The sequence below is a fragment of the Zingiber officinale genome, chromosome 1B, assembly GCF_018446385.1.
Source record: "Zingiber officinale cultivar Zhangliang chromosome 1B, Zo_v1.1, whole genome shotgun sequence".
Taxonomy (NCBI): domain Eukaryota; kingdom Viridiplantae; phylum Streptophyta; class Magnoliopsida; order Zingiberales; family Zingiberaceae; genus Zingiber; species Zingiber officinale.
The window spans coordinates 15,830,978-15,856,297 of NC_055986.1; the positions used below are offsets into that span (position 1 = coordinate 15,830,978).

The window sequence follows — 25,320 nt, forward strand, 5'->3', positions numbered from 1 at the left end:
TCTGACTCAGGTTCGTCTCTTGATGCTTTGAGGGTGATGTTGTGCTTCATCTCCTTTGTATCTGCACATCTCGATTCATACACTTCAAATGTGGAAAATAATTCTTCTAAGGAAATAGTTTCTAAGTCCTTAGATATATAAAAGGCATCTACTAGTGATGCCCATTTAGTATTTCTAGGAAATGAATTGAGTGCATACCTTAGCAAATCTCGGTTACTTACATTTTCTCTGAGATTCAACAGTCCCGTGATAAGCTTCTTAATTCTTGAGTGCAGATGCGCAACTGTTTCGTCTTCATCAAGTCTTAGGCTGGTGAGCTGGTTGCGAAGCAAATCCCGTCTTGCGAGCTTGGCTTAGATGCCCCTTCATGCAACTCAAGGAACTTTTTCCACAGTTCCTTTGCTGAGTCGTAGTTGCTAATCCGGTTGACTTCTTGTGGCGGAAGGACACTCAGCAGATGAAATTCTGCTTTGTCGTTTGCCATGTAGTCGGCTTGCTCCTTTTTCGTCCACTAATATTTTTTTTTGCCCTCCGGTACTACAAAACCAAATTCCATAATTAAAAGTAAATCAAAATCCGTTTTGAAAAATACTTGCATTCACTTTTTCCAGCTGGCGAACTCCCCCTTGAACTTCGGTGGGTATATGCTCAGTCCGGCCATTTGTTCGGTGCTTTGATTGGGGTTAGTAATCCTGAAGCGTCTTGGCTCTGATACCACTTGTTGGACCGCGTTGGTCGGCTAGATGGGGGATTGAATAGTCCTGTAAAAATAAAAACAAACTACCCTTCTCGGACTTTTAAAGTAACACTTGCATTAATTATAGAAATAACTAAAAATGTAGAGGCACCGGACTCTTGACTTGGTTACAACCGGGGAGGTTGTTAATCCAAGGAATGAACCGCACTAGTATCTCCTTCAGGCGGAGAAGCCTCTTACAACAATGACGTACAAAAAATAGAAGCTATACTAAAAATGGAAGCGCACAAGTGTTAGTTTGCTAATTGCTTGAATGAATTGAAAACCTTTGGACCAAGGCTGAATTTATAGCCTTGGTCGGGGCGCCTGGATGGTTCCAGGCGCCTGGGAGGGGGTTAAAATTTTATCCCCTTCGCAATGGATTACGTTTGACCATGATCCGGTCAAAATCTAATTCCGAGCGCCCGGACCACTAAAGTCAACCAGGTTGACTTTTGGTCCGGGCCCTCTGCTTCGGTGCTGCTCGCCTCAGTCCGGGTCTTCCACTCTGGCTCCACTTACTTGGGTGATTTCAGCCAACCGAAATAAGGCTCACCCGAACCCAATTTAGACTTTCTCGAGCAACCTTCTGCTCCGGCTTCTCGTCCCTCAGAAGCATCGCGCATCTCCTTCTCATTCGCTCGCGTGCTCTTCCGCAGCACCTCGTACCTTAGATGCACCGAGCCCGTCGGCTCTCTCCTGTGTCGTCCTTTTCGCTATCTACGTATTTTGCTCGACTCCCTGTACTCCTAAGCTCCTGCACACTTAGACACAAGGTTAAAACACCACATGACCTAACTTAGCTTGTTGATCACATCAAAACAACCTTGGGATTCTAACACATGTCAACTACCTCGCGTTCCTCCCTTCTCCTCATTTAAAATGATGAAGGGACTAGATATGATAATTGTTAATTGTCTGTCCACTCATCAAGTGTCGTGTCTTCCAAGGAAGGCATCTAGGAGGCCAGATTTGACATCCACTATCTTCCTTTCCATTCAACAAAGACAACATAATCTTTGGCAGGAGATCAAGAGATCAACTCTAACATCTATTACCCTTCTCCCTAGCTATTCAGGATGCACCATGTACTTGCTCACATAGAGTTAGGGGGTTGAGCTGGAATATTGAGTCCAAGTGCTCGATGTAAGTTTGTTCTAATGCCCAATGTAAGTTGGTCCTAGTGTTCAATGTAAGCTGGCTCTGGTGCTCAATGTAAGCTAGCTTTAATTTGGTGCTTGGTGTAAGTTGGTCCTCTTGGTGCTTGGTGTAAGTTGTGTTGTGACAAAAAAGAATGTACATATCTTCATAATGTCATGATATTGTCCACTTTAAGCCTAAGCCCTTATGACTTTATTTTTAAGCTCTACCTAAAATGCCTCATGTCAATGGAGATATTTTATACCCTTTTAAATCTATGATATTTTTTATATCTTTCTAATGTGGAACTTTGATTGTATCCCCAACAATCCTTCCCTCAAATGAAGTATTACCATTGCTTTCTTGGACTTCTTTTATCTTGCAAACTTGTAAGCTAAGTCAAGTTAGATCCAATGTATTAACCTAAACTTACATAATTATTAATCATTAAAACTTATCACTTAGGACATGATTATACCAATAATCTCTTCCTTTTTTGATGTTTCACAATCTATTTAAATGTAGGCTAATTTTTAACATATTATAATATCATCAAGGTGTACAATAAGCATAAAAATTACAATTAACATGAAGTTAATCAACAAGTTTGAAAAAATCCTATCATAAAAAATATGAACTTAAATACAATAACTCTCCCCCTTTTCCAAATATCAAAATGAAGTCAATATAGAGGAAGACAATGATGATAATGAAGGGACTCACCCTCAATATATGCACCCCTATAATACATAAAATAGATACATTAGCAAAATAAGAGCACTCCCCCTAAACCACCAATAAAACTATAGGGTACACCCCTATATATCATGCAAATAAACAATCAACTAATGGAATAATGGGCCAAAAAATAAAACTATGAGGGTTTAGGCTTAAAGTGAACAATATCATACCATTGTGGATATATCTCAATTCTTTTGGTCATAACAATTGGTATCAGAGTCATGATTCAAACCAGATGTTATGTGGGGTGACCTTGAACGATGTTGTGGGAATGCTAGGAGCTAGTCAGGGTGACCGTGATCGGATGCAGATGTTTGCAAGGAGGCTCAAAGCAGGTTAGGGTGACCGGATGTTTGCAAGGAGATATGGAGCAAGTCAGGGTGACCAGATGCTTGTGGGGAGGTCATTACTCCATTTTAAATCTTAATCGATTAATGGGAGTCTCTAATCAATTTGTAACCTTAATCGATTGCACAATCAATTTGGCATCCTTCTTTTCTCGCGAAGAAAGCCTTCCAATCTATTGCACTAATAGATTAGCCATTCCTAATCAATTGTCACCAATCGATTAGTCTAGTGCCTAATCGATTATGCAGTTGATTTAGCAACTCTCTGTGCCACAAAGAGTTTGCTAATCGATTGTACCAATCGATTAGACATTCCGAATCGATCTTCTTGGACTTCTCTTGTAACTCAAGTATATCCAACGTATTAACCTAAACTTAAATAATTGTCAATCATTGAAACTTCTCACTTAAGGTATGATGTTGTCTACTTTGTGCCTAAGTTCTCATGACTTTATTTTTAGGATTTATCTAAAAGATCTCATGCAAATGAAGATATCTTGTATTTTTTTAAACTCATGATCTTTTTTTATATCTTTCTAATATAAGATTTTAATTGTATCTCTAATAAATTAGTCCTAGTGTTCGATGTGAATTGACTCTAGTGTTAAGCTAACTCTGATGCTTGGTATATAAGGTGGTTCTAGTCTTGGTATAAGCTGGCTTTGGTGTAAGTTGGTCCTGGTGCTCGGTGTAAGTTGACTCTGTTGCTCGATGTAAGCTAGTCCTAGTGTTGACAAATCATTTGGGTATCATCATTTGTCTCTTCTTTAAATCGGCTGAAATATGTAATCAAATAAAGTCTAATTAAATATGAGATTTGTCAGGGGTTAAATGGTCGGTATGAGCTAATCTTGGTGCTCGACACATCACCCAGCTACCATCAATATCCAACTGAACTCCAAAGTGCAACTAAGCACAATTTTACTTGTCACAGCTTAATCCTTGGTGCATGGACATCATTATATCTTGTTTGCAAGCGTATCGCTATCGGCATGTGCTTTGCCCTGATTAATTTGGACGCTGCCCAAGAAAATGAACTATAGAAATATTAAAATCCTTGTAAGATCCAGCTAATGCATTCAAAACAAAGAAGAATTATTACAAGTACTGTAGCACAAATAAAAATAAAAAATGAAAAGCAAGGAAGTAATCATTAAACGAACCGATCTGTGATCAAAGTGAATACCACTGATACACATGATCCGCTCAAGATTCCAGAATCAACTCATTTCTATAGGCCCACTATAACACAAACGCTGGAGGAAGGCTAGCCCTCTAGAAAGGCTTTTTGTGGTAAATTAGGTTTTTGTCTTCGTTAGTGGCAAATCATCATTACACCGGAGAGGTAGACCTTGTTTTTGTAAAGATGGGGATATCCAAGTAAAAAGCAATGTAACATTCATTCAATAAGATATAAATTATCACTTTTACAAATAAAATTATTTTGCAAAAAGAATCTTGTTGCACTTATAACTAGTAATGGCCGCTCAACTACATTTGTGCTCGCGGCCAGCCTAATATGTGCACTTTTCAAGTGTAAGTCAACTCAATCATGCACATCTACATATATGCACAATAGGTACATATGAGTTGGTCGCCATTCTCATTGCATCTTCCTAAGTAACCAAATTTAGCTCCTATACCACTTTAAAATTTTGAGCTTTTTCATTTTATTCTACCATTAACATCGTTAATTTGCTATTATTTAAAACGGCATACACATTCGAGGACTCTAGTCTATATTGTTTGCAAATAACGACTAGTGGACTGCAGAGGAGGAACTGCGAGTCAAGGTGGCATCCAATTCACCATCTCGTTTCGGCTGACAACTGTATCCATGTTCCTCTGCAGATTCTGCACTAACATCTGTCCTCTAATGGAATCTCAAAATCCTAACCCCAATTAGATTGTGGCCTCACAGTCACACCAGCCCTGAATGGCTGGCTGCTCGACACATGGACAACACAGTGGGGACAAGCCAGCTCAGAAAAATTCTCTCGAGGGATGTAGCCATGTGGCTGAGAGAGACCAGAAATAAATAATTAACACAGAACCACAGTTGGTCACATCAACTAGAAAATTAGAGTTGACACTTGACAGTGATTCCAGCCGTCCTTCAATTGCAGGAAGGACGCTTAGCTAAAGTAAACACATTCTCGCACAGTCTAAAGTACTGCTATCAGGTTCTGATTGAATCAAGAAGGGAGAGGACGAGTATTAGAGGGTCAAGTAGGTCAGTCGTAGTCTCAGGACCGGAAGGGAGAAAATGAGTTCTGTTATCTTTCAATGAGGAAACAGTGGCTGGGTGACTGAGACACCAAAAAAAAAAAAATAAGAACAATTAGGTAAGCCTTTTATTGTATGGATTATGGAAGAGCAAGCTTTGAGCTTTAGCAATTTTCTCCTGTCTGTCTTTAAACAGGAACGAAGGAGAGAACTTTCCACTTCAATTGGTTCAGAGGCCACAAAGTTTAAGCTTTCCACCTCTGTTTCTGTGCTCCTCTCCCTCAGATCTCAGGAGGCAGGAAAGTGAGATCAGGATAAAGAATCCAGGAGGAAAAAAGGAGGGGTGGCAAAGATTGAAATTTCTGGATTCATAGATCCACCACTTTCTTTCTGCTTTATACTTGTAAAGGTTTCAAAGGGGAGAGGGAAAGGCAAGGGAGAAGGAAAGATCGGATCTTTGCTTCCGCCTCTGTGTTTGCGTCATCTCCAGGCTAGCGCTTCTCCTGTCGCTATCGCCTTTTCGGCAGGTATCCGTGCTTCTTCCGAGTTTAATTTATGTACTTGTTTCCTCCGTTGAGTTACTCTTTTCTAATCGTGAATTGGTAAGGCTCTTGGTTGGTTTCAACCTTCGGAAACCTGTGATCAAGTCGAGATTTTGCGGTCGGGGGCAAGGGTTTCGGAAGCGAGTTGCAGATGATGACAAGATCTTGGACGGATGTGCTTCCGCAGAAGGAGGTGGCTCCTCAATCGTACTGCCCGAATTGGTTCGTCAGCCAGGAGAGCAACGGCGGCTACCGCAGCGCGAGTTGGACGCCGGAGGAGAACAAGCGGTTCGAGGATGCTCTAGCGGAGGTCGATGCGGACAGCCCCGACCGGTGGGAAAAGGTGGCGGCTTTGATCCCGGGGAAGACGGTGGCAGATGTGATGAACCATTACCGCGAATTGGTCGACGACGTGAGGGATATCGAGGCCGGGCGGATCCCCTGCCCCGAATACTACGGCGCTTCATTTTTTACACTCGACTGGGAGAACAATTATGATTCCGAAGACTGGAAGAATCCCTACTGCGCTTCTGGCAAGCGATCTGGTGTCAGAGAATCAGATCATGAGAGAAAAAAAGGAGTTCCGTGGACTGAAGAGGAGCACAAGTAAGCTCAGACCCGTCCTTGTTTGCCATGTCAATTTGTTCACCTTCTTCGTGGATCTTCGCGTATTAGTTTATAATCTATTTGTGTTAATGCTTCTACTTACGTAGATCATTAACTTTTTAACTAGATATCAGAACTATTCGATTGCACTGAATCTGATTCCATGGTTGTTCACTTGTTTGTTGCGAGTTGTCTGCTATTCTTTAGGTTCTTCTTGGGATGAATAGAACATCACTTTGGCTGATGGAATTTTGTGTGAAAATTTGCAGATTATTTTTGCTGGGCCTAAAGAAGTATGGAAAAGGAGACTGGAGAAGCATATCCCGAAATTTTGTGATCACCCGGACACCTACTCAAGTAGCCAGCCATGCACAAAAGTACTTCATCAGGCTCAACTCTGGCAGCAAAGACAAGAGAAGATCCAGCATACATGACATTACTACTGTGGACTTGCCTGATAACAATAAGCCTCCTTCGCCATCCGCTCAGCCATCTACTGTTACCTCACAATCAAGTTTGTCCATGACACCCACATTGCCAAGCCAATTCTCTGCTATTGCCGATTCAGATCAGCTTGGTGAAGTAGCAAGTGGCTTTAATCCGCCATTACATGAGAAACAATTTGTTCAAAATCAATTAGGAATAGATCCGTATCACATGAAACTACAGCCTCAAAATTCACAGCTCATGGATGAGATGCTGTTGGGCATGCGATCGACTAAATAGATGCTTCCTGCTGGATCTTCTATCCAATGAGTGGAATTTCAGAACCATATGATTTCTTGAGGTGGAAATGTAGAATGATAAATGCTGCAAAGGTGGATGAGAAAATGCATCTAAGTTTCCCAACTGCGCTATGACACTAAACGCACTTTCCAGCTGCTGCACCAAGTGTCCTAGTTGAAGATTATAATTCTTTGTTTCCGTGTATATAGCGCCACTTTTAACTCTATGAAACTCAGAAAGAATGCTTTGCTCAACCTACTATTCTGATCTCTGGCAACTTTCTTTTCTATCTATTTATCAGCATGCTCTGTGTTGGGAATGGATTAATAACATCACTGTATTCTTCAGTTTGGTGATTTCTTTGTGTGGCTTGACATGGAGGGAACAATAATATAGACTTGTCTTCAAATTCACGATACTTCTATGAGTTGTAATGTTTTTGTGTTAAGAAGTTTGTACTTAGAATAGTCATGGACCAACGCTGCTTGTCCTTGTAGTTTGAGATTCTCTCTTCTTATATATCATCTCTTTCAGAAAGGAGATAGCTATAGTTCTAATAGAAAGGTGCATTCTATTTGAATTTCACGTGCCATATATATTGCACTTCTGAATTATGTGTCTTGTGGTACTGATTGATAGAATAGTTTATGCATCAAAATTTTGCTAGTACTTTTTTTTAATAACGAAGTTGGTCCAACAGAGGTAAGAGATAACTATTAGTTCGATTTTAGACTAAAATAATTAAATTACTCAACTATCCAAATTAAAGAAGATAACCCAGTAAGGGTAAAATATGTCTATTAGTTGGATTCTAAAATTTAACAAACTAAATTACTCAGCCAAGCAGATTACAGAGGGTAAAATGTGTCCATTAGTTGGATTTTATCACACTTGAGGCTTTGCATGGATTATGAACCATTCATTTGCTTCAATGCTTTGGTAAATGTAGACATCACTATCATCCCAATTGCTTAGATTTTTAAAACTTTCAGCAACTCTTGGCTGTGATGGCCACAAACAAAGTGACAGGTGACCATGTAGAGTAAACCTAATGCTTTTCCAACACCATCTCGATGCTTATTGTTTGTTTCCACGATTGACATCATTGTTGATTTATTATTGGAACACGCCACATGGTATCTTGCAATTTGCAAGGTAGGATGCTGCAAACTCTTTCAGTGCGAGAATGCAAGAGAAGAAGAAGATTTCATCGACAAAAACCTTGCTTTGCGATATTACGCTACGAGTTCTTGCCTGCCACTGCCAGTTGAGCAAAAAAGGGGATTCAGTTCTACGCAGTTCAAGAATTAATGTGCCACTTTAGTTTTGATTAAGACCCAGGCAAAGTTTAGTAGCTTTGTATAACGTCGCGTCATGCATTTACTCAAGATTCCAAGACTTCTAATTGATAATGTCATATGCTGTCTCTTTGAGCAGCTGCGATTGACAATGGAATAAAATGCTGATGGAACCATTAAATTCACGGAGACCTTCAGAAACAACGATCAGCATATAGCAATCAAGTCGAGTTGATGGTGATTTTTGTTCATATAGTGGAAGCATTGTAGCCATGATTTTTAAGTAGAGGAGGATAGAGCCTAGAGGAGGAAGCTTCAAGCTTCCTCCTTTCTTTTAGATTATTCCATCTAGTTTGTTTGGCCTCTTGTTGAAAAGAGAAAAAGGAGGAATATTTTCCATTCCGTCTAGAGATTTCTTGGCTGAAAAAATTAAGTCAAAAATGATTTAAAAAATTTCAATTCAAAGTGTTGATAATTTTGAGCTTGCAGTATTGTTGGCCTATGGGGCATAAAGTGACTGGGACTGGCTGCACTAGATCTTGCAACGAAGATAAAACAAGATGATGATCTTGCCCAAAAGCTGAGTAGATGGTCATCGGAAAGTAACGTTGAGAGATGACTCTCCGTCTTCATTGATGCTCCCGCGCTTCTGTAACCACAAGTCGTTAGTGTTAAGCCGGGAGGGAGTTCCCGGCGACGGCCTTCCGATGCTCAAGTCACACACCGGCAAGCGAAGAAAACAAAAGAAGCAAAGAAGAAGAGAATAATAGCTCCCGAAGACGTATCTGCGTACTTCCGCGGGTGGGGGGGGAGGGGGGGGCTGCTCCCCTCCTTATATAGGGCTTCGGCGAGTAGACTACACTCTTCCCAGTCGGATGCGTATTTCCAAACTTTCCCTAAAAGTTAACATTGAGAAAGGATCCCTGATATCTTACCATAACGGGGCAAGCGTATCTCTGCCACGGCGGCGGAATCTTCTTCCGTACTATCCTCTGTCCTTCCTCGTCGTCAGTCGGCGAAACTGACTCCCAAAAGGATATTCTATCTATACGCACCATTAATCGACAGCACTGACTCCCAGAAGGATGCTGGCATGTCTCCCCGTCTTATTTGTCGGCTTTTCGTCTGCCCGGATTCCCCTTGATCGGGCCGACCGGTCTATTCTTTAGCCTCATGCGCCTATGTCCTGGGCGATCGGCGTGAATATCTTTTGCCTTGTTGGACTCCACCTTGATCGGTCCGACCGACCTCTCCTTTGGCCTCATGCGCCTATGTCTTGGCTGCTCGGCGTGTAGTCCCTTGCCTCGGTGTGTTGTAGGCTTGGCCAACCCCCTCCGAACTCTTCTGATCGGACAGGGACGAGGGGTCTTCTGACCGGTTAGTCTCTCGGTTGACCACCCCTTGACTTTGACGTTTACCAAAAGGCTGAACTTCCTTGGAGGTGGGCCCTTCTGGGTAATCACCGGATCAGATGATAAACCGTCGTTTAAAAATATTAGAGTGTAACATTTGGCTCTTGCATTCTAGTAAACCAAGTTTCATTATTTTAGAGCTTTTGTCCAGTAAACAAAATCAATTCACTTGTTAGAATGCCAGGTTAAGAGGAGTGCGACCATGAGCGTTTACCATAATCTCACTGCGTTGCTTTGACATCAGAATTGGAGATTCACTCGTGGACATGGCTGATAAACCCTTTTTCCAAGCACCCCCTGGCTAAGAAAAATAGAGCATCCACACTGCCTGAAAGCTGTTCGACGAAATGACCGAAAGGAACATCACCCCCTGGCTAAGAAAAATAGAGCTCTGACGTTACATGTAACGTAATTCAATACTATCAATACAGGCAGAGCAAGGTTGAAGGATTGGCACCTGATCATGTTAGCAATATTGGTGCATCTGCCCTCGCTTAGAGGCCGCAGCGACAAGTTCATAAGCAAGTCATTAGAAATGGGGTGGTTATATTCAGTGGTGCTAGTGAAAACTCCTTAGCCTGGATTCTAAATGGGGTTGCGAGTGAAAGGCGGATTGACGGGGACGCTGAGATGAACGTATTCGTCTTTTTACCACATAAATAGGGTTGCGAGTGAACTCATTGTTCACTCCTATCATCTTCAGAAAAAAGAGATTCCAATGTCTGTAAGATTATCTTTTATTAATACATGGATCAGATCCTGTGTTTGTTGCTCAGTATTGTTACTTTGACATGGAGAGGATGTTTAAGTATTGGATTTTATATAATAATAATAATAATAATAATAATAATAATAATAATAATAATAATAATAATGAATGAATGAATTGAATGGTTCAACACAAATGAAGATGTTGAATTAGAAAAATAATAAAAAAAATAAATTTGATGATTTTCTTGACTATATATATATATATATTATACTGTCGTTGAGTTGTCACCGAGTGAGTACCTCTTGGTGTGCGAGAATTACATCCCCAAGGCATGATAGATGACGCCTTACAGTTGTTTGATGCGATGATCAGAGAAGAGATTATCTCAGCTAAAGGACATAAGAGAGAAAATATTGAATTCATTATGCAGAAATATGGAATTGGGTTGCTCTGATTCATTCATGTTGCTCTTGCATGGTGGATCTTCGAGCGGTCATGATAATGTTTAGACGAGGCTGGGAGCCGAATCAAGTTAGCTCCAATGCCAGCCGATGATCTCATTTCAAAAATTCTGTTGCTTGACTGTAAAATTCACTAGAATGAAACTGTCGGGGAGAGACTACGAAGGATATTTTTGCATTGAACCTCAGAACTCTGATTCTTGTCTCTTGCTGTTGGAATGCACGAGCTACCACTGTTTTATGGGGTAGATGTATCTGACTCTTTGGAGAGTTGTAGAAAAGAAAAGACAAAGGAGGTTGGAAATAGCTGATGAGAATACAATATCCATGTTATAAGCTAATTTAAAAATAAGTGGAAATTTGAAACTTACAATTTGGATAAGTACACACTTGAAACTTCTCAATTATGTTAGAAGATGAACATTAAGGAAATGATTAATTAGTTTCCATCTTTGGTTTACTTTCCTGCTTCGGAAAAACTCTTCATATATTTTAGCCCCTAATCAGAACTAAAAAAAAAACATGAAGCAGCGGTGAGGAAGCTAAGGGACTTCCGTTTTGTCATTGGTACATTCTTCGCTCTTCCTCCCTTTATTGTGCAATATTTTCTTTGTTTGTCTGTCTTCATGATTCGCTCGATGTTGATCTTCTTTCGATTCAAGTATGAAATCTATGATACTTAGTGAGAATATAACATTCAACTTTCTTACCATGTTTGATCATTGTTCCTATTTACAGTCGGTGAAGATGGACAACTTATGAGATCACTTGTCTGATTGCAAGAAGATTTTGGGAGGAAGTTTGAAGTCACGAGTGAGTCTATCACATCAAAGAGAACAAAGAAAGAGGAAAATGTCAGTAAACAGATCAGGGAGGGTTTCCTAGAGCAATCACTTTGATGCTTAAGTCAAACGGGGAGACTTGACAATAGCGATACAAGAACAATGACAGAAAACAGTGAGGAGCGATGGGAGCTGCATGGGAAGAATGGACCCAAAATATATATAGTATTGACCCTATCACCATGAACAACGAGGCACGTTACTAAATAAGGCCAACCATATTGACAATCTGTCATCTTTCTCCAATTGTAAAAATCAATTCTGCACATGGAAGATGAAAATTTCCATTGTACGATTGCACAGAGTATTTTCCAATGATTCCTTGACAACGGTTACACTTAACGTTAAAAGAATTATTAGATTGACGGGTTATTGATATTATTCCATAATGATGGACCTTTCAGGGCTTCTAGGCCTTGATGAGCTCCGGTGATGTTTATGCAAAATCTTAATGATATTTGATCGGACCTCCGTTCTGAGTGACTACGATCGGGGGGGGGGGGAGGAGTATCTATGTGGTTGAGTTAACTTTTGCTGATTCAATCCATCTTCCTAGCTATGAAGTCCAGTCTGACCTTGAAGAGAAAAGCTAAGTATATCAAACTCACGAGCCAACCAATGGAGCTAGTTCACTTGAAACCTTGCAGGGGAAACGTCCGCTTGGAGCTTCTTAGGAGAACCAACCCATGGGTTCTCCAAGTGGCTTTTTACAAGTGTTTGACCATGCTTCTAAGAATCACGCACTTAAGAATTACACCCTTACTCCTCTAAAGGCTAGCCTGAGGCTAAACTGCTCAAGTTAATCCCTTGGGATTACAATCACCACGCTGGAGACTTTGACACTTACATTGAGAGTCTCATCCTATTCGTTGTATTAATCATGATATAAAAATCATGGACCAAGTTTTGGATTTATGTATTGATTTAATTACTCATAATCTTGCTCTCTGCTTAAAATACTTTAATGCCTTATATTGATCTAAGTTTTGTGCTCTGTGATAAAATACCTATTTTCTTGATAGTAGTAACTTGCGAGTCAATTCAAGTTATTTTTGAAACGTCACATAAGTCTTTTATATGTAATTTCAAATATTAAATCAAGGCTTGATCTAGTATAATTTTATTTGATCTTGATTAGATAGATGATCTAGAGTTACTAATCATATTTTGTTAAGGTTAACATAGAGGAGGATTTTAAAAAAGAGAATTTATATAGGGTACTTGATTATCATGTAATGGCTTTGGCTATAGGCATTTCTTTTGCTCAAAGGTAGAACTTGATTGAGGTATTGACTTAGACCTGTTGGTGCAACATCCCTCAGGTCAAGGTTGACCTGGTTGACCAAGCTGAGTCTTGATTTGAGTTTAGATGTTTGACAATAAGATATTGATTGAAGAAGAGTCAAGTAGGTCAAGGATGACCGGATACTTGACTGGGAAGTCCTAACTGGGATGTTAGGCAGGAGAAAAATCCTGGTGAGTGAAGCCAGGTGAAAGACCTAGTGAGTGAATCTAGGCAATTGGGAAAGTCCTGGTGAGTGAAGCCAGGCAAGAGAAATCCAGATGGGTCAAGGTTGACCAGACATCTGGTGAGAGTCCAAGTAGGTCAAAGGGATTGACCGGATACTTGGCACGAGGAAGAAAAGTCCAAGTAGGTCTTAGGGAGTGACCGGATACTTGGCAAGAAGAGAAAAGTCCAAGTGGGTCAAAGGGATTGACCAGACACTTGGTGAGAGAGTCCTAGCTGGCCAAGGGTGACCGGATGCTAGGTCTTATGTACCAACAAGTCATGGTTGACTAGATGTTGGTTTAGGGGCTTTGGGCTTGGTTTTGGGCAAAAACCAGGTTTGGATTGATCCGTGGATTGATCCAGCAGGTTTGGATTGATCCGTGGATTGATCCAGAAGCGGTTGATCGATTGGGTGGATCCAGCGAAATCTTCGGATCGATCCGTGGATCGATTCCGAGTGGGTTTGTCGGACAGAAGCTCTCCGGATCGATCCCGGATCGATTGGAGGTCCAATCGATCGGTGGATCGATTGGAGCGAGGCTTCGCACGATAGCTTTGGATTGATCCGTGGATCGATTCGGAGTTTTCCGAGCACAGAGGCGCTGGATCGATCGCGGATCGATCCAAAGCCTCCCCAATCGATTGGGAGCAATCCAATCGATTGGGATTCGACCGTTGGCGTCGTTTATAGCTGTTGGCGTGCGATTTCTTCAGTAGAACTTCACCGATTCATTCCAGATTCAACACAGCTCCTCCCCAGCACTCTCTAAGCTCCTCACCGCCAGTTCTTGAAGGTTCTTGGAGGTTCATCCAAGTCAAGAGGCGAGTTGCAACGAGAAGAAGAAGAAGCTAGGGTTTTTACTGCATTTCTTGTAAGCTTTTGCTTATTCTTTACTACCCTTTCTTCTTCTTGTACTGAGAGTCTTGTAGGGCTTCTCCGCCCTCGGTAGTTACCGAAAAGGAGTGTTTTCATAGTGGAGGGTGCGTGCGTGGTGTGGATCCTTGGATTAGTCATCTCCGTTGGAGGTGGATACCAAGTAAACTCCTAGTGTTAGCGTGTTTGTGTTTGTTTATGTATTTTCCGCTGCGCATTCTTGAAGAAACAAGCAACACCGAGCAACGAGCGAGCGACGAGCTATTCACCCCCCCTCTAGCTACTTTTGGTCATAACAAGACCTACTTAGTAAAAACAAATTCAAAAATAAAGCCTGGACACTCATTTATTTAGCATGCCTTGACATTAATGGGTCGCTCACTGTGATCGCTTCTCGACTTATTTTGGTAGAGAATATGAAACTTTTATATGACTCGGTCGGTTAGTCCCAGGATTAGTTGGCATAAGCTGGATACCCAGTGTCAATTAAAAAATAAAAAAAATAAAAAAATAAATATTGGTTGCTTATGTCGGGGTGAGGATTATCATCTTTTGCCACAATATTGGTAAATTATGTGCCTTCACGGGTGTAGTTGAGTTGGTACTTGAGTGATAGATTTGTATCATGGGAGCAAAATTTGAATCCCCTAGGGTTTATTCCCTTAAGTAATATGGGTTCATTCCCTTAAGTAATAAGTTCTTCTTATTGGTACAGTTGACATCAATGATCAAATTTAAGTTTTGATTAATGGCAAATGGATTAAAATTAGGCGTTGTGTAATATAATCTTTCTACCAAGTGTGCAAGACTTGACGGGCCTGACACCAGGCTAAAATCTATCTAGCTTTGGAGGACTTGATAGCTAGTGTAGAAGTCCATATAGGTCAAGAAGTGACCTAATATCTGGCAGAAAATCTAACTGGATCCGCGGAACTTAACAGCTAGTCGAAGTCCAGTTGGGTCTGCGGACTTGACAACTGGTGGAAAGACCTGGTAGGCCGAAAGGGAGTCAAATGATTCTGTGTGGTAAGTAAGGTAAGTCACTGGAGGAGAGTACCAAGTAAGGATGAGTTCCAATTAGGGACTTTAGGCGCATATTCAATTTGGGTCCACTTTGGAAACCTAGAGTGAAATCGTGACTAGATTCTGGTCTTGGTAAGACAGGATCTAACTCATAAATATATATAAACTATTTATGCATATATTTTTCTAACTTTATGTTGTAGAGACATATGTAGATCTTTGAATTCCGGATGTGTGGCCATTGAAAAAACTTAATTTCGAGTCTAGAGTCAAAAGATATGGCCTTCGAAATATTACTGTGTTGAACTAGGGATTGGAGGTGCCTTAGATGGATTAGAGGTGTCTCAGATGGATAGGAGGCACCTCGGATGGGTTGGAGGTACCTCAGATGGGTTGGAGGTGACTTGGACCAGAAGTTCTATCTCTTTTGCATTGGATAAGGCATATTGGAGGCACCTGGGACATTGGAGGCGTCTCCGTTGACCTATATAAGGAGGATTCATCCAACTTTCAAGAGACAACACTAATATGAGCTTCTACAACCATTCTGCTACTCTGACTACACTATGCTGCTATATTCCAAGCTCTGAATGACTCAAGAATGGCATGATGCCGCTATGTGCTCAAACGAGCCTAGACTCGGGTAACGTGTAATTTTTGGTTATTCGTTACTCCTGCTTTCTTTACTATACTTGATATTCTAAAGTTGGTAGTTGTGTTACCAACTTACTTCTTGTAAAGAACAAATTGCTTAGTGGATTACCTATCAGAAAGGTCCAAAGGACCTGCCTCTTGGAGTAGGAGTCGTCACACACTCTAAACCAAGTAAAAACTAAATGTGTACCTTTTTTTTTACTTGTTTTATCGTTATTCCACTGTACTCGTGCTTAGTTTTAAAAGTACAAAAGAACAAAGCTTTTTAATACACGTGATTCCCCCCTCCCTCCCTCTCACGTGCCTCGATCCTACACTTCTCACTTAGGAGACCGCTCAGTGATGTGGTTTATCTCCCTTTCACAAAGTCTTAGGGTGGGATGTGGAGAGACATTTGAGATGAGCGTTATCACCTTTTGCACTACACGTATCACAATATTAGTATCTTATGTTGATCTCGGGGTTACAGTGCAGCAATTAGGGCCTCCTAGTGGTTAACTAGGCATCTAAGATTCGAATCCCAACTTGGATGGGTCTCTATGAATATTTTCCAATTTACTCTGATGGGCGATGGAAAATTTTGGTCAGACCAAGCTCGTCACCTTCAAAATTAGTCGATTTGAAGAATTGGATTATATATGTATATATATAAAATTTCCCCAGGCAGAGTGAGATGGTCAGCAGCAAGGCAAGGTAAATCCAACGGCAAGGGTTCGATTCTCATGTAGTGCATGTAGGGAACTAGGGAGTTAAATACGCAGAAAGCACAGCGGAAAACATCTAGTTCCTCCAGAAGATCCATGCAAAAGAAAATCATATACTAAGTTTTACATGAGAGGATTATACCTTTGATGCGTGTCCTTCGCAATCCCGACAGCAACCTTTCTTTGGATGCAGATCTAAGCGCGATCAAGTGTCCGCGCCTCTACGGTATCCACACGAACATATCCTTCGTTCGTCACACGAACTAAGTCTTCGGAGAAGAACCAACTTTGTGGTGCTAGCCACTTGGAAGGTTCGGCCAAACATGAAGATTCGGCCAAGGAGGTAAAGGAGGAAGAAGGGAAGATCAAGAGTCTCTCTTTTCATCTAATGAAAAATTCAATCCAAAAACCTATTTATATTCATGCAATGAATACCAAGGGGTTTTGTCTCTTTGTATTCCTTTTAATGCGCTGGATTATTATATTGGATTAACCATTAATTAAATAACCCAATAAGTCTAACTTATTGAGTCTAACCCATTAATCCAATGTGTCTAATTCGGATTGGACTCAATCCAATGAGTGGGTTCATTCGAGTCAAACTCAATGAGTAACCCAAAAAGCCTAATCATCTCATAATTGGTTCTTAGGGCTAATTACTAACAACGCATTCTCGAATGCATGCGGTACTTAAACAACTGGTGATGCTGGACTTTCAGGTTATGGACCATCGCACTTTCTGGATTTACTTGGTATGCGCAATGTGGGGCTAGACTGTCTATCCTAATACCTGGTAAAAAAATGGTAGCTTATGTTATGTGGTGGTACCTTCATTGCAAAATGTGGTAGGTGTATACACTTGACACAGGGGAAGAAACTCCGAGTGCAATGTTCGAATTAGAAGTTTGCAGAGAAAGACATAGAAAGATAATTTGTAAACAAAGAGTAGCCACTTCTAGGTTTAAATGAAAATAAACTTTATTCAAATCAAAATCAAACTCAACATCAACCACCTTGTTTTTATAAGAGCCCTAACCCTTATTTAAATAACCTGAAAAATAAGAAAAAGTCACAAAAAAACAAAAGAAAAAGTAAAAAAAAAGAAGATAAAATCTAAACTAACTTTAAAAAAGAAAATTAATCCTATAAAAAGAAAGAGATAAAATCTATATTAATTTTTAGAAAAGAAAACTAATTCTAAAAATTTGAAACAAATAAAGAAAAAGTCAAAAGACCAAATATAGAGTTTTAACGACCTAGTTAGCTAATTCCATCTCATCTGGAATCCGAATAGAGTGGAATCATATTAGGAGGTCACAAACTCATCATCTTCCTTGTAAGTAGCCTCGATTGCCCTTCTTCTAGATCTAAAAGGGAGGTTGGTAGCCTTATTTTATTCTCGTTTTAGAAAAGAAAACTAATTCTAAAAATTTGAAACAAATAAAGAAAAAGTCAAAAGATCAAATATAGAGTTTTAACGACCTAGTTAGCTAATTCCATCTCATCTGGAATCCGAATAGAGTGGAATCATATTAGGAGGTCACGAACTCATCATCTTCCTTGTAAGTAGCCTCGATTGCCCTTCTTCTAGATCTAAAAGGGAGGTTGGTAGCCTTATTTTCTTCTCGTAACAACTCAAAGGGAAAAAATAGTCATGTTGGACGATGAGATGATTGCCCCTGGATGCTCTTGCATCAGACACCCCAGGTTGAAAAACACTCATCCTTAAGTTTAAAACAATGTCTTCAACATCCATAGTTTCCCTTTTCTTTGCATTGTCTTCCAATATGGCATGAACTTCATCTTTAAATAAGATCAAAATCTCACGGCCATCACCATAAAGTACTCGTCAACTTCATCATCAAATACTGGTTCACCAAGTGCCTCAATATCGTCTTTGTCGTAAATTGGATCATCGACTATTTCAATCTTGTCATCCATATCTTTCTCAATAAAAAATTTATCCAAATTAAAATAAAAGAACTTATGACCTTTAAGATTTCAGACACTATGATCATAGTGTGAGACTTTCTCAGCCTTGACCTATTTATCATGACCTCAACCATGCACCTCACTATCTTCAAGATCTTGCGCCATTAGACGCTAGGATAATTCTGTCACTTATCTCTGTAAATCTTTGATGAGCTTTAGGATATGCTTCGATCTTGGTGTGAGATTTCCTCAGTTAAAGTTTGTCTTTCATGATCACGACCTCGACTACGATGATCATCCATGGATATATGATACCAACTGACGTTGGGGAAGAAAATCTAGGTGTAACATTCGAATTAGACATTTGTAGAGAAAGACATAGAAAAATAATTAATAAACAAAGAGGCGCATCTAGTTTTAAACGAAAATAAATTTTATTCAAATCAAAACCAAACCCAACATCAACCACCTTGTTTTTACAAGAGCCCTAATGTTTGTTTAAATAACCTAAAAAATAAGAAAAAGTCGTAACAAAAAGAAAAAAAAGTACAAAAGAATTAATCTTTAAAAAAAAAGATAAAATCTAAACTAATTTTAAAAAAGAAAATTAATTCCAACAAAAAGAGATAAAATCTATATTAATTCTTAGAAAATAAAACTAATTATAAAAATTTGAAATAAATAAAAAAAATTTCAAAAGACTAAATCTAGAGTTTTGACAACCTAGTTAGCTGATTCCTTCTTGTCTGGACTGCGAATAGAGTGGAACTATGTCAGGAGGCTACAAATTCATCATCTTCCTTATAACTAGCCTCGATCATTCTTCTTCTAGATCCAAAAGAGAGGTTGGTAGTCTCATTTTGTTCTCGTAACAACTCGAAGGGGAATATAATCATGTTGATTGATATGAGATGATTGTATCCTTGGATGATCCTACATCAACACTTCTCCACAAGAATTTCTCCATGTGGCACCCATATCTTGGGTATGAACTTGACCTTAATATGCTTATTATGGTAATTGACTTGGGCTATTTGAGCATTTGCTTTAGATAGAGGCATCATTGGATAAAACCATGAGATTAGTAGCATGGGACGTTGATCAGGCATGTAATATCTCCAATGTGGATTTCTTATGTCTTATGTTTGATGCGTAGAGCTATTAGATGGGCTAACTCATGGTGGGATGCGTCAATCGACGGCGAGTCAACCATTTAGCGGGGCGGGGCAGGGCAACCCGTCCACTTGGGGGATTAGAAAATTTCCAACCCAACTCAATCTAATGCGAGTTGCGGGTTTGATGGGCTAACCCGCAGGTCCATTAATTTTTTTTAAAAAAAATAAAAAAATATTTCATATATTCAACGTTTTACTTCGAAAAGGTTTCATCAATCAAATGTATCCATAAACATATATTTTAAATATAAATAAACACAAACGAGTACTGTAGGATAAAAAGTACTATTTTTATTTTAAAATTATAACAAAGAAAGATAATAAATTGATATAAAATTTAACTTACATATATTTTTCAACCCGCGGATCAATCTAAGCCCGTCGCGAGTCGACCAGAATGGGCCGACCTGCATGGGTCATGGGCCTAGGGGTCGACCTGCGACAAATTTAGATTAATAAAATTCTAACATAATTTATTTTAATTATTTAATAGGACGGATTAACTTAATGAACTCAATCTAAACTGACAGTTATATATATATATATATATATATATATATATAAAAAGTATCTTTTCGCTTCATTGATTATTCCCCATCCTCCTGGTTAATGAGGTCTATGTTTTATATTCACATGAGCACCACTTTTGTTAAGACTTGCCTGTAATTGCTTTCTATTTTTTATTATTTGAACTCTAAAATTTCATATCGATGCTTGACCTTGTTTTAGTCAAGACACACTTTGCACGTCGTTAATATGTTGCTATTATCATTATCTTATTAGCAATAGTTGATCACAGAATATCTATTTAATTTTCTGGCGCTTTTGCATGAGCAGTGAAAGTCAAGTGAGATTTCTAAAGGACTGTAGCTACTAGTTTATTTGATGTGAAAGAAAAATGTATATACTTTTTGATGCATGTTATTAGCTTATTGTTAGCTTATGCTGTGGTGTAATATTCCAGGTCTATTATTTTCTACTGGAGATAAGTTACATACAAAGCAAAGGGAGATTGATTTGCTTCAAAAGTATTTAAGTGGCAGAATGACAGATTCAAGATATTGGATAACTACCAGACACTAGCAGAGTGTTCCATTATATTGAAGAAGATTTTTTTAATTAAAAAATAATGAAAAATAGGAAATTCCTAATATTAAATTTTAAAAATGACTATTTTGGTTCACCATAGTGAGAAATTGGTTGTGTCATTCACCATTTTATGTTATTCTGCTGCAGTTACAATAGGTTTAATGAAGCACCTTCATATTTGCAGTGGTTGTCATTAGAGATCATGACTAATATGCAAGAGTGCCAAGTGAGAAAGTGAGGTGGGGGAAGTTACTTGGTTTCATGGCTTCAGAGATATGGAGTGCTCTTATATTACAACTGGCCTGTTTGGAGGCAAAGTGATTTGAAATAAACTCTGTTGTATGACTCATGTGAATAAGGTCCAGAGCATCTGAATCTGTGGACATCAGATGTAGAAGAATGATTGGAAGGACTGAAGCTCATTATAGCGGTGTTCGCAAATTTCACATTATTATTATCAGGAAAATATGTTGTTTACAAGTATATATATTATTATTGTATCTAAGTTTGTAATACATGATTATTGTATTTGTAGGGGTACTCAGGTGGAAGGAGCAGTGTAAGATTGTGGATTATTATGTTTACTTGTCTATCGAATGATGTTTTTATTATTGGGATCGAAATGTAGCTAGAGAGGAGGGGGGTGAATAGCTCGGCATGATCTTGTGCTCATCGTTGCTCGCTTTTTGTGATGACATACAACGGAAAATACAAAGAAACAAACACACAACGCTAACACTAAAGATTTACTTGGTATCCATCTCAAGAAGAGGTGACTAATCCAAGGATCCACACACACACGCACCCTCCACTATGAAAACACTCCTTCTCGGTAACTACCAAAGGCGGAGAAGCCCTACAATACTCTCAATACAACAAGAAACAAAGAGAAGCAAATACAAGGGAAAGCTTACACGGTTTACACAAGAAACCCTAACCCTAGCTTCTTCTTCTTGCTGTAGATTCGCCTCTTGACTTGGAAATGCTTCCAAGAACCTTCAAGATCTGGCGTGAGAGTGAAGAAAATCACTGTGGAGAACTGCTGTGATCGCCCGTGGAGTGGAATCGAAGAGGTGCCAAAGAAACGCTCGCCAACGGCTAATATCTGCGCCAACGGTCGGATCCCAATCGATTTGATTGCTCCCAATCGATTGGGAAGGCTTTGGATCGATCGACCGATCGATCCAGAGCGCCTCTCTGTGCTCTTAGGAATTGCCTGGATCGATCGGTCGATCGATCCAGGCTTATTCCGCGAAATCGTAGCTCCCAATCGATCAGTCGATCGATTGGGAGACTTTCTGTGCGATCCGAAATTATCCCCAATCGATCGGCTGATCGATTGGGGAAGCCTTTGTCGCAGGGACTCACCCAATCGATCAGTTGATCGATTGGGCATGAGCCAATCGATAAGCTGATCGATCCAGCTCCTTGTTTTTGCCTAAAACCAAGTCCAAAATCCCCTAAACCAACACCCAGTCAACCATGACCTGTTGGTACATCATGCCTAGCATCCGATCACCCTTGACCTACCAGGACTCTCTCACCAAGTGTCTGGTCAATCCCTTTGACCCACTTGGACTTTTCTCCTCGTGCCAAGTGTCCGGTCCTCCATGACCCACTTGGACTTTCACCAGATGTCTGGTCAACCCTTGACCCATCTGGATTTCCTCGTGCCAAGTATCCGGTCAATCCTTTTGACCTACTTGGACTTCCCAACTGCCTGACTTCACTCATCGGGTCTTCCCAACTGCCTAGCTTCACTCACTAGGTCTTTCACCTGGCTTCACTCACCAGGATTTCCCAACTGCCTAGCTTCACTCACTAGGACTATCCAGCTGTCTAACTTCACTCACTAGTTCTTTCACCTGGCTTCACTCACCAGGATTTCCCAATTGCCTATCTTCACTCACTAGGTCTTCCACCTAGCTTTACTCACCAGGATTTCCAATTAAGTATCCAGTCAATCTTGACCTACTTGACTCTTCTTCACAATATCCCATATGAACAATTGTACCTGCAATCTTCATGTCTTGTCTCCATGTATTGTCAAACATCGAAACCCAAATATCAAGACTCGAGCTTGAACCAATTCAAGCTCAATCAACCAGGTCAATCTTAACTTAAGGAATATTACACCAACATTTATGTTAGCTAATTTTAGGTTGAAGAAGCAAGTTAGAAAGAATATAGATAAGATCTACTCAAGAAAATATGTACTTACTGAGATTTTCTAATAGCCATTATATTTATTTAGATTGCTTGGTAGTGATAGTTGGACACTGCATATATCTACTAAGCTCCTGGTAACCTTTGAGGTCTTTGGAGATCTTTCAACAGAGACTGGTGCATTCTTGGGTAGTGTGATTGAATTTCCTTCCCAAGCCACATTAGCAAAATTGTACTGGATGATTTCTAGCATTCTTTCTTAGATGAATCTTACATGATTTGGTATTTATTCTCATTCTCACTATTCTTTCATTTATCTTCTTTTGATTATATAATTTGTCTTTGAAAACTTTAAGATCATTCCTGTTGTTATCCACTGTCAGTGCTTGGTAAGTTTGGTAGTATTACTTCCTTTTTTTTTGGAAGTGCAAAAGCTTTAGCTGTAAGGCTGAATACTGAAGTCAGGCAATTGAATATCTTTTTACATAGCATGTTATTTGTTTAATTCTGATATATCTTTAGTAGGAAACTATTATTTTCTTACTGAGCTACATTTGTTGCTATTTTCTGAAAACAATATTAAGTATTAGTCTATAATTTATGATTATTGATATGACGAATGATGTAGGCTCCCAAAGTCAGATCAAAGTTTAGAGGGTCGGTTGACATAATAGACAAAGTCAAGGAGGGGTCAATGTTCGGGGCCAGCACGGCCGATCATCTCAACCAAGTGGTCGTCCGATCGGATCCTTGGTCCAGTTGGATCCCGAGTCCCTCAGTATTAATGAAATACCGAGCCAACTGAATATCATTCAGAGTCGAGTCCTCCTCACTCCTCGGAATAACACGAATGATTATTTCAGCCAAGTGGTCTAAGATGATCGGACCAATGGTCTGATCAGACAAGATGGACACTTGATTCGACCGAACTCTTTGACATAAGTAGAGAGGCCGAGCGAAGACCGAGTCCCCAATAGCATTCCTTAAATCCGACCTGGTCGCTCTTGCAAGTGACATCCGAGCGAACTATAAAAGGGACTTAGCCAGGTTGCCAACTCAGCATATTAAGGGCCCCTCAACCCAATGACCCAATATTCCTTCTTGTTATTTTATGTGACAATTGTCGAAGAATTAAAGGAATACCACTTATGCAAGCTGTACACTAGAAGTTTCTATCCTGCAAAACGTAGAGATTGTGAGTCCATTTTAGGAAAGGTGTTAGAGCATCATTATGGTCTGTCTATCCTTGTTTTGGCAATGCATTAAGATTCGTGCAGAGAAGAAAATTAACACTATAAAAAAGGGTCTCTACCTATAGATACAGGTACACTTATGTTACAAAAAATGCTATGCATATACTGTTCATTATAGTTCACTACCAATCGTTTGATTAGTCATTGACTTGAGCATAGGAGTGTCTGCGCTAAGGACCCCTTCCATGACTTAGTTGCTGACGTTCCCTTTGACACACATGATCACTTGGAGTCATTTTTTTTCAGCTAGAAGTCTTCACACAATCAACATCAGAGCCACTTGCCCAATGGATTATCTTCTCCGCTGATATCACATGTAATGGATGCTCCCCAGGAATAGTATGAGGTCAATAGTTAAGACAATGTGGCGGTCAAGAGTTAAAAGGTGACAGTAAAGGTTAGGGAGTACATGTCCAAACTGACCATTTCTTCCGAGACATGACTCCCCATCTCATGGGCACAACTCCCAATCTCCTCTTAGGCGACCCAAATGTCGGTCAGATTCCCAGGGTTCAGCCCATCACTTCTTATAGGCACATTTCCCAGTCTCCTCCCGAGCGACCCAAGCACAGGACAAACCCCCAAGGCTCAGCCCATCACTTCTCATAGGCACAGCTTCCAATCTCCTCTTCGACTACCCAAGCGTCGGCCAGACCCCAGGGCTCAGCCTATCACTTCTCATAGGCACAACTCCTAGTATGCTCCTAGGCAGCTCAAGCGTTGATCGGACCCCAGGGCTCAGCTCATCACTTCTTACGAGCACAACTCCCAGTCTACTCCCGATCGGCCCAAGCGCTGGCTAGATCCTCGGCTCAACCCATCTCTTCTCATAGGTATAGCTCTCAATCTCCTCGCGGGTCGTCCAAGCGTCGGTCAGACCCCAAGGCTCAGCCCATCACTTCTCGTGGGCACAACTCCTAGTCTTCTCCTGGTCGACCCAAGCGCTAGCCGGACCCTCAGGGTTCAACCCCTCACTTCTCATAGCCACAACTCCCAGTTTGCTCCCAGTCGGTCAAAGCACTGGCCAAACCCCCAGGGCTCAACCCCTCACTTCTTATGGGCACAGTTCCCAATCTTCTCTCAAGTGGCCCAAGTGCCAGTAGGACTCCCAGGGCTCAGCTCATCACTTTTCATGGGCACAACTCTCAGTC

At 40.2% G+C, this 25,320-nt stretch overlaps 1 protein-coding gene across 2 annotated transcripts; it reads left to right on the forward strand.

The window, feature by feature from the left end:
- The first annotated feature begins 5,157 nt into the window (after nucleotides 1–5,157).
- Nucleotides 5,158–7,420, forward strand: LOC122051544 (transcription factor DIVARICATA-like). 2 transcript variants are annotated; one of them, XM_042612740.1, is made up of 4 exons: nucleotides 5,158–5,309; nucleotides 5,387–5,717; nucleotides 5,798–6,338; nucleotides 6,608–7,420. In XM_042612740.1, the coding sequence occupies exons 3-4, from the start codon at nucleotides 5,884–5,886 to the stop codon at nucleotides 7,062–7,064; spliced, it is 912 nt and encodes a 303-aa protein (XP_042468674.1). In that variant the 5' UTR covers nucleotides 5,158–5,309; nucleotides 5,387–5,717; nucleotides 5,798–5,883; the 3' UTR covers nucleotides 7,065–7,420. The 2 variants fall into 2 exon arrangements, with proteins under 2 accessions (XP_042468674.1, XP_042468668.1); XM_042612734.1 differs by lacking the exon at nucleotides 5,158–5,309 and having other exon boundaries at nucleotides 5,321–5,717.
- Nucleotides 7,421–25,320: the final 17,900 nt, after the last annotated feature.